General features: G+C 39.2%; 1 protein-coding gene across 1 annotated transcript in view; it reads left to right on the top strand.

Annotated features, from left to right (window-relative positions):
- Positions 1-11,960: 11,960 nt before the first annotated feature.
- FHIT (fragile histidine triad diadenosine triphosphatase) overlaps positions 11,961-14,262 on the top strand; it is a 1,035,018-nt gene continuing 1,032,716 nt past the window's right edge. The window contains exons 1-2 of the mRNA XM_042455374.1: positions 11,961-12,028; positions 12,980-13,059. Coding sequence (XP_042311308.1) covers positions 13,051-13,059 — 9 coding nt within the window. The 5' untranslated portion in view covers positions 11,961-12,028; positions 12,980-13,050. The remainder of the gene's footprint in view (positions 12,029-12,979; positions 13,060-14,262) is intronic.

Below are 14,262 nucleotides of genomic sequence, written 5' to 3'. Positions count from 1 at the left end.
TTAAGTTAAGATTTTCTGACATCTTGCTGCCAGTCAGTGCAGCCAGTGCTAAAGCAAATGAACTGACAGTCAGAGAGAGTTTCTACAGCTTCAGTGAAATATAGATATGCTGTTGAGAAGAATAGGTGGAGAAAACATCACACAAGGGGCTTGCTTATCTGATACTACCCTCTTCAATATGAATGTTTCCCTCCCCCCCCCCCCAAATATGAAAGGTTACCAAAAATTTTGAACAGATAGCAGATATCAGAAGATCTGAACACTCAAGAAAAGGAAGAATGTCATTATATATATGAAAAGTGTGCCCTTTTGCTAAGAAAAAAAGGGCCTGTGTTCTCACCCCCACCACATCTAATAAATAGATGCCAGTTTCTTCTCTCATGTTGGTGTTACATTTGTCTTATCTTTCTTTTTTGATCTTTGGTTTATACAGCTTCATACTGAAATATAAAGGTTCTAAAACAGTGATTCCCAAAGTGGGTATTACACCCCCCAGAAGGTGGTGGAAGGATCCAGGGGATGGTGAGGTAGGAAGGGGGCAGTAGGGGGCAGTGAGGGGGCAAAAGGGATAGCAGGGGGGCTTCAGTCAGTCAGTCTGTCAGTCAACCTTTATTAGGCATAGAGTCAAAGTATTGGTGTGCAGGAAAGATAAGGAGAATCAGCAGTGTTTAGGACCATGGTGGGGATGAGGATTACAATAAACTTCTTTTCAGGGTCCCTTGAAAAACACCACACAGCCTCACTCATCGTTTTGCGTGGTAGTGTCTTCCGCTCTTTGGTTGTCCATGTGAGTTCACTCTCTTACCAGCATTGTAAGTTCCTATGATCCTATTCAACACTGCCTAATGACATACTGCAGGAACACAAGTGGCCATTGCTGGAGAATTATGTGTTATAAGTAGAACCTTACTATGGGTTGTAACTCTCCACTAAGTTTTTTTTTCCCCATAGGTAGTAACAAGTAATTTCAGCAATTTTCTTCCTGCTGCGAAAAAAAAGTCTTCAAAAACCATGCAGTTTTCAAAGGCTATTTGCAGTTAGCATTTATTCTGTGCAAAATTTACATGTGGTTGTTTCATAGAGAAAACAGTATTTTCTGCACAGGAAACAGGATTTTTCTACATAGAAAACAATATTTCAATTCAAAAATGTTAATTCTTGAGCAGAAAATACTGTTGCCTGTGCACAAAATGATGTTTTCTGAGCAAATCACTAAGGAGTGATTTTATGCAGAATAAATGCTCAATTACATAATTTTCTGTTTTACAGAAAAGACCATTTTCTGTGTAGGAATTAATATTTCTGCATTGAAATATTATTATTCATTCATAAAATGTTCCCTGCACAAAACAACCGAGTGTGACTTTTGCACAGAATATGTGACCAACTGTGAAGCTACTTACCATTCCAGGATTCTTCCTGTCAAGACTTCTCAACACTTGAAAAACACGTTTTTGATATTTCAGTCCCTAAACCTTACCATGCCTGTGTTCAGCAGGCATTCATTTGCCTGCCTATCTTTCTAAGAGTATAGGCATAGCATGTTTTCATGTCATTTCTTGTTTGTTTGTTTTAGCCATGCTCTCTTCCAGCATAAATTAGTCTGTGGATTTGGCTTGTTTGTCTTCCATTTAGCAGTCTCCTGTTCTCTCTCTCTCTGTTTCATGTTTGAAGAGTGCGTTACAAGGGTCTCACCATGAGATGTTATGAAAACTGCAGTATTCCTCAGGCTGCATCCATACTGTAGAAATAATCCAGGTTGACACCATTTTAACTGCCATGGCTCAGTGCTGTGGAATTCTGGGAAATGTGGTTTGTGAGACATTTAGCTTTCTCTGTCGGAGAGCTCTGGTGCCCCACCACACAGCAGTTCCCAGAACTCCACAGCATTAAGCCATGGCAGTTAAAGTGGTGTCAAACTGCATTATTTATGCAGTGTGGATGCAGCCTCAGTAACCTCATTTTTTAAATTAAAGACAGGTGAGACTACTTTATTTTTAATTTCTTATATGGGTGTTGATGTTGGTGTGGGACTATTTCTTGCTGACTTAATGCTTTTAAATATTAACTATTAATATTAACGCTGCTATCTCTCACACGCCTCAGCATTATGAAGTATGCTTTTTTATTCCTCTACCCCCACACCTCATTTTAATAATCAATTATTTTTAATAATCTTTGCTCCTTTCAGTTTTTTGGGTTTATTTAGAAAGAATGGCCTGTGTCTACAGAAAAGAGGACCTAGTCCTACAATAGATCCTGAGCTTGTATAACATCTTGAATGATTTTATTTAGGATTGGAATTAACAGGGTTGCAACAAGTCCAGTTTTTAAACTAGTTTCAACCAATGCTTTAAAATATTGGTTTGTTCTATTCCTCACAACCACCTTTTCTTAGAACAGTGGAAAGGTATGATTAATCAATTTATGATGTGTTGAATTGCAAGATGCTGTAGAGAAAAAAGTGCCATGTGGACAAACCATGTATGTATAAATCTCATTAATATCTTGCCCCAAAAGTTAAGATATACATATGCAAACCAAGTAAGAGTTGTATCGGTGCCCTAGATCCCACCATTTGGAAGGAAAGCTTCTGGCTGAAGTTTTCTTAAATTACTATATTTGATTATGATTAGTACTGGCAAGGATTGTTATAGAAAAAGTTCCTATTGGGAATAGGACTTCTCAGCCTAGAAGCAGAAAGACCCAACAAATCTACTGCTTGGCCACTGTGTTCTCTTTCTATCAGATAATTTTATCTGCCTGCTTCTTGTTACATGGAGTTGTCATTATTTTTTTGGACATCCTTGACTGAGAATACAAAATATTAACAACCAACAATAGGACTACAGGATCCAAGACAGGCAGAAAGCAATTCTTTAAAATCATATTATGTATACTTAATGCCTACCTGACCTTTTCTGCTGTTACTTTAATCTTTTAAAAAATTCATTTAATTTAAAAGCCAGTGTATTAGGCCATTTATATGTAAATTACCCTTAATTCATGCATTGATTTAACAGACTAGTCCAAAAGATCCTTTACCACTGGTGACCTTTTTGACTCTGTGCTTCTGAGGAAACTGTAAAGTGGCTCCCTGTGACCTCACGTCCATGTGTAGCATAACATGCCTCTTTCAATCTTTATAAATCAGTCATAATAATAGGATTTTCTGCCAACATTGGATTATTAACAATGCAACAATCTGAGATTCTGTTGGAATTAAGCAGAATTGTTGCTTCTGCTTATGTTGCTTCTTCCCCTTCTTCTCCGCTCTTGTCATCTCCTCTGTTCTCTACTCTTCCTCTTCATCTTCCTCCATTTAAACAATTGTTGATCTTATGGTTTATATTATTTAAAGTATAATTGCTGTGTAGTTTCAAATCAGTTATTTGCCATTGTTATTTGCTATTTTCCTATGCTTGAGATATGTAATGTTATGTCACTGATGTAATTGTTAACATGTATAAATTACTCTACATGGGGCAACCCTTATACCAAACTCGGAAGCTGCAAATGGTGCAGAACATGGCAGCCCGGCTGGTCACTGGTGCTCCCAGGACCAGCCATATAACACCGGTTCTAAAAGATCTCCATTGGCTGCCCATTCGCTTCCGAGCTCAATATAAGGTGTTGGTAATTACCTATAAAGCCCTAAATGGCTTGGGCCCAGGATACCTAAAGGATCGCCTCTCCCCATATATTCCGCCTCGCACCCTCAGAACGTCTGGGCAGCAATTACTAAAGGTGCCTGGGGCTAGGTTAGCCTCCACCACACGGAGGACATTTTCCACGGGCGCCCCAGCCCTTTGGAACACGCTGCCCTCCGAGCTCCGCTCGTCCACCACCCTGGCCCAATTCAGGAAGGACTTGAAAACCTTCCTGTTCCAACAGGCATTCCCCGAATAAAATCCTGTGGGCCTCCCTCCTCTTCCGTGGCCAAGAGGTTGGGCTATGGGGCTTTTTTATTTTTATATGATTGTTGTATATGTATTTTAATTTTTCTTGTCTTTGTGTTTTGATTGTATTTTAATCCCTGTTGTACGCCGCCCTGATTATAAGAAGGGCGGGATATAAATAAAAATTTTATTATTATTATTAGTTATGTTTTATAATGTCTTGTTCACAGTTTTCTTGGCAACTTTTATTCCAAGAAGGCTTACCACTGCCTTCCTTTATGGATGAGAGATTGTGTCTTGCCCAAGGTTACCCAGTGGGTTTCCATGGCTGAGTAGGGATTCAAACCCTAGTCTCCCTGAGTCCTAGTCCAACACTCACACCACTACACCATATTGGCTCTTATGTTCAAGGTGTGTATGTGTGTGTGTTATTCAAGAAGTTCATTATTTCAACGTTGTTGTTGTTGTGGGCCTTCAAATCATTTCTGACTTATGCTGACCTTAACGCAAACCTATCCTGGGGTTTTCTTGGCAGATTCTTCAGAGGGGATTTGCCTTTGCCATCTCTGAGACTTGCTCAGGGTCACCCAGTGAATTTCATGTCTGAACAGGGATTTGAATCTTGTTCTTCAGAGTCATCGTCCAATGATCAAACCACTACACCACGCTGGCTTACAGCCTTAGGACACAATTATTCACCATCATAATACCGAGCTGTGCCTGGAAATCCAGTTGAATAGGGGTTAATCTCTACAGTGTCAGGGATAAGAGAAGCTTTTGTTTGTTCAACACAGCAATTGTACCCAGATTTCTGACTCATTGTCTAGATCTATGTTTCAGTGCTTGGACGATGGTCACTGCGACCAGTCCTTGGGCTGGAGGCTCCGCTAACTAGGCAAAGTCAGAAGGGCTTGTGGCATTTGTACCAAATATTGCCAGTCCAGAAGCTTCATGTATATTTTGTTAACCTTTTGACTTGATATTACACATCATCCCTGGGAGCTGACTAGACACAATAGCCTCACATCCAGAGGTTCATGGTTCAGGTCCTAGAGTCCATGAAACTCCCTCTGAGCTATGGATGTCAGTCAGAATAAAGCCAGGAATATCGAAGTCAGAGGATGAGTTTGGTGGGAAAGGATCAGAGCCAAAGGACCATAACATGCATCTACACTAAACAGCCCAAGTGCTCTATCCCATACCTGGCTCTACTTTCCCAAACCCAGGCTATGGGATTATAAACTCTCAAGCCACAATGCCTGACTGCCTGATCCAAGAGAGTGAAGCTCCAATTAAATTAAAATTAAAATGAACAGACTTTATTATAATAGTGAAACAAGCTATAAAAGGGATAGGCAATAAATCAGTGAAATGTAATGAAATCAGTACGCCTTGCGAATGTTTTCTACCTCTGTCAGCATCACTCAAACCTCACTAGCTGTGTATCATTCCACCCAGTTCCCACTAAAGATGTGATGGTGTCGAGACTGTATATAGGATCTGGTTGAGTTGATTACAAGTCAGGAGAGGAATACATTAAAGTCGAAGAGCCAAGTCTTAACAAGGAGGGGAAGGGCAAAGATGCAGTGAGGGCTTCTAATGAGGCTGACACCATTGTCAGGGCCCCAAAGGTTTTGAATCTGCCTGACAGATGAGTCAGAAAGCCAGGAGGGAGCACAAAAAAGAAATGCATGATTTAGATCTGGGATGGATGAGGAAAAAGTTATAAATCAGTCGGGGGGGGGGGGGAGGAGAAAAGAGAGAGGTGATAGAGAGATACATGACACACACAGAGGAGGTGGCAACTCAACAGAGAAAGTTGAAATAAAAGGGGAAAGGGATTTAGGCTGCATCCGCACTGGAGAAATAATCCAATTTGACACCTCTTTTAACTGCCATGGGTCAATGCTATGGTAAGGAATGCTCTGGTGCTACAACAAACTACAGTTCCCAGAATTCCATAGCATTGAGCATGACAGTTAAAGTGGTGTCAAACTGGATTATTTCTCCAGTGGGGATGCAGCCCTAGTGGTGGATTTTCTGTCTTGGAGGGAGAGATTATAGAAAAATAGAGGCCTGGAGGAAGTATAGAGATGTTTTAAGGGCTCTATAGGAGGAAGGTTGCATTTGAAAAACCCCTGAAATGTGAGTGAAGTTTTTGCAGAGAGAGTAGGTGGGGGGACAAGAAGATGCAAAACCTCCAAGTTTTATTACCTGATCATAAATTGTGTGCATTGTCTCATACAGTTTAGTGTCAAACTGAGATAATCCAAAGACCTCTTTTCTAATGCCATAATTTTCCTGTCAATTTACATGGGATTTCTTTATTGTTGAAATGCCCACCTATGGAGTTCCCCGGTGTAGTTTTCTAGGATCCATTTTCTTATCTAAATCGATGGTTGTTCTAACCCAGGAAAAGAAGCTCACCAATCTTAACTTTATTGACAGAATGTAATTTTCTCTGAAGGTATTTTCTAACCGCGTGCCTCAGGGCTCCATGGCTGATGTGATTCCTCCATCTCAGACTTACAGTTATCCAATATTTCATACTTCATATCTCATATTGGGGGAAGTGTAGATTGGTTTATAATAGAATACCCAGTGTCATGTCACTACTACTAGGATACCCCATTTATCTGGGTGAGAATATGATGGTCACTTTGGAAGGGCAAGTGGTTATTATGACAGTCCCCATAACCTTCTTTCTTTCTTTATTGGATTTATATCCCACCTTTCTCCCAAAATGGGTTTCAAGCCAGCTAGCAGCTTTCAACCCAAATTCTATTGTTAGTCCTAATTACAATAAACCCATTGAATCAATGGGATGTGCCTATGTGTTGATTCAATGAGCTTCTTATAATTAGGACTAACAATAAAATCTGGGTTGAAAACTACTAACTGCCTTGAATAAATGGGATGCACCTACGTGTTGAGTAGCAGCAGTGTGGCGTAGTGGTTTGACTGTTGAATTATGACTCTGGAGACCAGGGTTTGATTTCCAGCTTGACCATGGAAACCCACTGGGTTAGAATACCTTCATATTAGAATACGTATATATTACTTGTTACAAAACAGCATGATAAACAAGGATAAATATTTGTCCAAGTTCTTAAAAATATATATCATATTTTAATGTCATCTTTATTATTGCTACATGAGCCAAAATCATGCATAATATTGTATAAAAGTAATAATTAGCAGCTACAGTTGAGCCTCACCTTACGCAGGGGATCCGTTCCAGACCCCCCCCCCCCCCCCTAGGGTGAATTTCGTCTATGCTTGAGCCCCATTCAAATGAATGAGGCTTGTGTGTGTGCCAGTGCAGCGGCGCGCACGCGCCAGGGGTGCATGCCACATTCATTTGAATGGGGCACGCCACCCCTTGTGCCCCATGTGCTCCCCATGGCTTGAGCGCGTATGCTCAAGTCCATGTATAACACGCCCGCATATAACACGGGCACACTGTATAAAAGTTTCATATGGATTCTGACAATGTCAAAGTGAACTGTCTCTCCTGGAAGATTCTGCAGACACCACACAATATTTTAAAGAGGTTGTAGAGCCTGTGTGATGTAGTGGTTTGAGCACTGAATGATGACTCTGGAGACCAAGTTTGAATCCTGGTTCATAAAATCATAGATCTGGAAGAGAGCTCAAGGGCCTGTCATGCAGGAACACCCAATCAAAGCACCACCAACAGGTGGTCATCCAGCCTCTATTTAAAGACCTGCAAAGGAGACTCCATCACATTCCAAGGAAGTCTATTCCACTTTTGAACAGCTCTTACTGTCAGGAGAGTCCTCTTAATGTTGAAGTAGAATCTCTTTTTCTGTTGTTTGAATCCATTCCTCTGTGTCCTAGTCTGTGGAGCAGCAGAAAGCAAGCTAACTTCATCTTCAATATGACATCGCTTCAAATATTTAAACAGGGCTGTCATATCACCAGTTAACCTTCTCTACTCCAGGCTAAACATACCCAAACTCCCTAGGTCTCTCCTCACAAGGCATGGTTTCCAGACCTTTTACCATTTTGGTCGCCCAGACACCCTTACATTGTTCAGTCATGTAACCCACTAGGTGACCTTGGGCAAGTCACACTCTCTCAGCCTCAGAGGATGGCAATGGCAAACCCCCCCCCCCTTCTGATCAAACATGCCAAGAAAGCCCTCATGATAGGCTCTCCTTAGGGTCACCATAAGTAAAAACATGACTTGGAGACACACAACAATGACAAAGTGGCATCATGTACTGTTTAACGTCTGAACACTTCTGCTTGGGTTTTCTTTTTAATTTTTGCTAGTCATTGCAGCCCCATATGATATCGAGGGCAGAGGGCTGGATCCTGGACACACTGCATTTGTCAGCCCATACTGTCTTCAACAAAAATAATTCCTGGTTTGAATTTGTTACTACCTAGAAATTGGAAGAATCCCATCTTCAACTGGCAAGCCCCATTGGATGCATTCAACAGATTACAGCAGCCTTTTGAATGCTAATAATGTTGATTAATTCTTGCACTTGGTTAATATTTAAAAGCTAAATGTGATCATTAACATTTTCCTCTTACCAACACATCAAAATTAATAAAAAAAAATACATTATAAATCTATAGAGCAAAGAATTCCTTTCTCAATACTATTGAAATAGGAAACGGAAAGGTATTTCTTTAAACAAAATGGTGCTTGTGGAAATAATTGTTGGCATAAAGAAATATTAATTTAGGAGATGCAAACATAAAATTGCCCTTTAAAACTCTAGCATAATGTTCTGTTTAGGCAATGAAGTAAGCTGGCAGTGTATTTTTCAGTGATTATACAGTAAATGCAATTTATTTGTTTATAGCCTTGCTCATATGAAATGTCATAAAACAGTTTACACTGAGAGGAATGACAACTTTGGAAAGTTATGTGCAGTCACATACAGAAAACAAAGTAGCATTCTAAAAGCTTGCCACAATGAGAACAGGAAAAAAATGTGTCAAAATGCTGGCTAACAGAGATAAGGTCTATAATAAGACTTCATTTTGTTATGAATGGTGAAAGATATCGACAGGATTTAAAATGTGATCTCATTTATTCTCCAGAAAGTAATGGGTGTATAGATACAGATATAGATATGGATATCTGTGGAAAGCTTGGGAAAGAAATGGAAATTCATTCAGTGTGTATTAAACAATTACCCCAGAGTGTGAGAAGATAGGAAGTGTAATTATTTATTCAGAAAAATATAAATAAATATCTTGCTATTGATAACTGTAAGATATGCTCCATTTTTGCAAGATAAATTATTAAAGGATAAGATTGAACATAGCAACAGATCTGTGCACTTATTTTCTCCCCTCAACCCATGCTGAAGCCCCTTATTTGGGATTTACATGGTGAGGAGGCCCAGGTGATAATAGCTCCAAGCATTATGAACTTATATATTTGCCCATCCTCACATTGGAGCAGCTAAGTTGTCTTTGCTCCTCTCTTCTGCTCTAAATCAGACAAAAATGGTAGGATGACAGCGTAAGAGCTAAAACTCACTATCAAAGATAGTGGCAGATGCTGTTGGACTCCCTTTACTCATTGCTTCAATCCTGTAATGACTCATTAGTTGTTACTGTTACAGAAACCCATAAAGGTAATTCACTACCGAAATGAGTTATGTGTGTGCCAATGAAACTTACAGGAAAATGGTTTCTGGTTCACCCAAGTGACCAAGTCAGATATTGTGCCCTGGAAATTCTGAAGGCAATGCAAAATACATTAAAAAGCAAACATTTCCTAGCACAGTTTCTCTATCCTGATACCTACAACTCCTTCACACAATCCAACTGGAGATGGGTTTTCCATCTTTCTAAAACATACCATCGTGCTACATATTTAGAATTCCTATGTAGACTAGTTAAGGCTGCATCTGCACTGCAGAATTAATGCAGGTTGACATGGCTTTAACCGTCATGGCTCCATCCTATGAATCATGGGATTTGTAGTTTGCAGTGGCCCCAGAGCTCTCTGACAGAGAAGGCTAAATATTTCACAGAACTACAAATTTCAGAATTCCATAACATTGAGCCATGGCAGTTTAAAAAAACCCTAAATCAATGGGAATTTGATACCTCAACAATTATGTAAGTTGGTGTAATGGGTCTGCTTTAGTCGACAATTGGATTTAGGCCTTTGTTTTGACAGACGAGTATGAATAGTCAATAAATGTAAATAAATATAGTTGTTCTTGAATATAATGTTTGAATCAAGTGTGAAGAATGTTTGTCATAGTCTTGTAAACATGCACTCACTAAACTCAACTAGAATAAATGCATGGAATCAATGAATTTACATAAATGTTGATTTGTCATTCAGCAATTGTTTCAAGGGGTCTGCTCTAATAGGGAATAACAATTGGATTAAGGCTAGTGGGTTTGTTTTGTTTTGTTTTGTTTTGTTAATATGGATGTTTAAAATTTTTAGGGCCGTAGCTCCTAGAATCCTCAATAATAATAATAATAATAATAATAATAATTTATCCACCTCTTCCCAACACTCAAGGTGGGGTCCAACATAGGCTAGAACACATAAAACAAATTTAAACACACTAAGTTACTAAGTTAAAACACATAAACACAGAACACATTAGAATCACCCAGCATAAAATTAAAATATCCCAGTTTAAAATTCGTAGCTTAAAACCGACTGGGTAGGCCTGCCAGAAGAGATAGGTCTTTAATACTGTTTTAAATTCAGACAGAGTGTTTAGCTGTCAAATCTCTCCCAGCAGGTCATTCCACAGTCTAGGGGCAGCTGATGAAATTGACTTCTGGGTGGTAGTTGCATGTCTAATCCTAGCTGATTGAAGTAAATCTCCCCCTGGGGAGATTATACAGGGGGAGGTGATCCCACAGGTAAATCTGGACCCAAATTGTATAGGGCTTTAAATATAATAACCAACATTTTGTTCTTTGACTGGAAATTAACAGGCAGCCAGTGGAGTGATTTAATGGCCCTTCTGATTGTTGGATTCTGAGAATAATGACCCGAAAAGCAGCTTCTCCAACCTCTGGTGACACTTTGGCTGCATCCACACTGCAGAAATAATCCACTTTAACACCACTTTAACAGCCACAGCTCAGTGATGTGAAATTCTAGGAATTGTAGTATTGCGAGATATTTAGCTTTCTCAGTCAGAAAGCTCTGGTACCACAACAAACTACAAATCCCAGGATTTCGTAGCACTGAGTCATTGCAGCTTAAGCAGTGTCAAACTGGATTATTTCTGCAGTACAGATGCAGCCTCTGTGTTCTTCTGTAAATCAGGTTATACTCTGGGCTGAAGAGGATTTCAGCTCTTTCCTTTCAACCTCCATAATTCATTCCAGCCACTCAGGAGTCTTCATGCACACCTTGCCTGCCTCCACACCTTGCTGCTCATGTGCTAATGTGTGAAAGAGGCATGAAGGACTTACAACTCCCTTGCCCCTCTATACACAGTGATGCTGCTATGGCAGAGAGCCCATGTCAGGCACAGCACAGGCTTTCTTAGGGGGAAACCAAGTCCATATAATTAAATGAAGCAAAGGAGTTTGACAGGGTTGAATGGCTGTTTTGTAGTTTAAGAAAGCCAAAAAAGAGAATACTGTATGTCTTTTCAAAACCTAGGAAACAAATATACAGGAGCTTATGCAAGAGCAAACAACAGTTAGCATCGGTGAGCAAATTTTTGGAGACCCTATGTATGCATATGTGATCCAGGCGAGACTGGCCATTATTATATATTATCATTTTGCTATGGTGCTAGTCATTTGCCCAGTAAATTAGAGATAATCAGCTAATTAAAGGAACAGATATGGGAAAAGTCAGCCAAAAAAATTAACTGACAAGATAATGTTGTTTGTACCAAAGCCAAGAACATCAGTGCAGATCATCTGATGGAAAACTGTCAGTTCTAGAAATTCTGTGGGCTTTAAAGTAATTGATGGGAAGCCTAATGAAGATGTGGGCTGCCTTTAGTATTATGTATATGAGAGAAGAAAAACAGTGTTTTGATAGAGAGCATGCACTGAGAAGAGAAAAAATAGCAGGAGGAGAAGGAAGAGGAGAAAAATTCATAACAAGATACTAATGAGGCAGCTATGGTGGCATGAACAAGGTAATATTCTATCTGTTCTGTTCAGCACTTCTCTGAAGTTACAAGCAATACTAGGAAAGAGGAAGACTAATGGATGGCCTTTAAGAAGCATGGCTATAATGCCGTACTGAAATTGTTCATAAATGGGCAGTGGTAGGATGCTGAACAGGGACCCCTAGCTGTATCTATTTATTTAAGATATTTCTATATCGCCTCCCAGCACATAAGGGTTCCCAAGGCAGTGAACAAATAAAAGCAATTGAAACTGTACAAAAATTAAAATGATAAAGCACCTTAAAATACGTTTTAAAAACAGTCTAAAAGCTATCCTAAAATATAATTTTGAAATTATTAAAACAGAGTAATTTCAAACATTAAAGGCCATTTGAAACAGCACTGTTTTAGATGCCCACCATATATCTTACTCCTCTATTAGGAATGGCTTCAGCATCTCATTATATTCCTCAAGATCTTCAAGATTCATTATATTCACTCTTCAGTGGACTGCTCCAGTTGGTAGCTATGGAAGTGCATGCTTTTTGTGCCCCTTTCTCTCGACAGGCATCATGGTAGGGGAGGGAAATGAGGCACTTGTGGTGTTTTTTAAATAACAAAATTATTAAATGAGCAATGCTAAACAATCACTGATAGTATAATGTTTTCATCATTAAAAGAACAAGAGTTGCCACAATCTACCCAAGACCATATGAAACCTAAGTTTACATGGCTGCCATTTCATTTTGGGTGAACATATTTGAAGCAACCCTATCTGGCAATACTTATGGCCATTTCAATCCCTGTTAACACTCACAATTCGGTCATAAAAACACACAATAATTATTGGATTCCTCTCCACTACAGGGAACAGAGCAGCTAACCATGTCTCTGCCAATTGCAACAATAAAAATATTGACAAGACCTACACACTCTATGCCATCACACAAATATTCTCTCTTGTCCATTTCATTTTAGCTGTGACAACTGAGTGCAGAATGTGTAAATTTCCAGATGTTGTTCATCTGCAACTGTCATCATAGCCAATAATGGGGAGGGTAAGAAAATCCTTGACTAGTTAATCCTTGCATGTGAGGATGAATAATTAAAAGAAGCTTTGTCTTTGCTGCGGGAGAAAGCAAACATTCCCCTGCAGTATTCTCCTCATATTCAAATATTCTAAAGTGTTGCATTGGAATTATTCTTTGAATAAAACTGCGTATTATTTTCTGCGAAAAATGTTTTTGGTGCATGAAACCCATTTTCTGTGCAGAAAACAGGGACGGAACATATTGAGATGTTGAATGTTATTGTTGTGTGTCTTCAACTTATTTCTGACTTATGCCAGACTGAACCTCTATCATGGGGTTTTCTTGGCATGGCTATTTCAGAGAGTATTTTCCTTTGCCTTCCTCTGAGGTTGAGAGTGTGTGACTTGCCCAAGGCTACATCAGTGGAATTACCTTGACTAAGCATGAATTTGAACCCTGGTCTCCAGGGTTGCAGTCCAACACTCAAATATCAGGAGAAAGATTACAAAATTCTCACAGAGTTATTATTTCTCCTTACAGGGGGGTCCTGACTGTAAAAAAAAAAAACCCCTGTTTTTTGACCTGGAAATACCAAATACAAATATTATTTCATCATTACATTCTGGAAGACCCTGTATTAAAGCATATCTTGTTCTTACCTGTGCTGTGCAATTTCCCTTGGTGTTTGTCACACACCCCAGAATTATGCTCATGTACATTGCTTTGCATTTTATTTTTCTTTATGGTCACTAATAATATCTTGAACTTTTGCCCTGTATAGTTTGTGGCTGAGAAAACATTTTACAATTATGATGGAGGTGTTGCAAGCTTGCTGAAAACCAGTGCTTATTTATTATTAATCAATGCATATTATTAATCAATGCATAGGCTGTTTGCAATATTCAAAGGTATCTTGTAGTGGTTTGCAATGCAACACTGCCAATCTAGAACATACACCAAAGTAGAAAGCATCATCATAATAGCTGCAAAGAGTTGTCTATTCAAATATTTAAAAGCAAGTTTCAAAAATCTGCAATTGAAACATCCAAAGATTGATAGTCATAATCCATCACTAAGAAATGGATAATAATTAATGGAGTAAAGCCTAGGGATTGAAAATATTTGTTTCTATTAATTTCCAAGCAGAATAATGGTGTCCCCAATTCTTAAGAAACCCTATTGAGAACAACAGGGCAGTTATTAATTTCTTCAGCCCCGATGCCACCCCTA

This window comes from Sceloporus undulatus, chromosome 2 (assembly GCF_019175285.1).
Source record: "Sceloporus undulatus isolate JIND9_A2432 ecotype Alabama chromosome 2, SceUnd_v1.1, whole genome shotgun sequence".
NCBI lineage: Eukaryota > Metazoa > Chordata > Lepidosauria > Squamata > Phrynosomatidae > Sceloporus > Sceloporus undulatus.
This window is presented reverse-complemented; position numbering and strand designations above follow the sequence as displayed.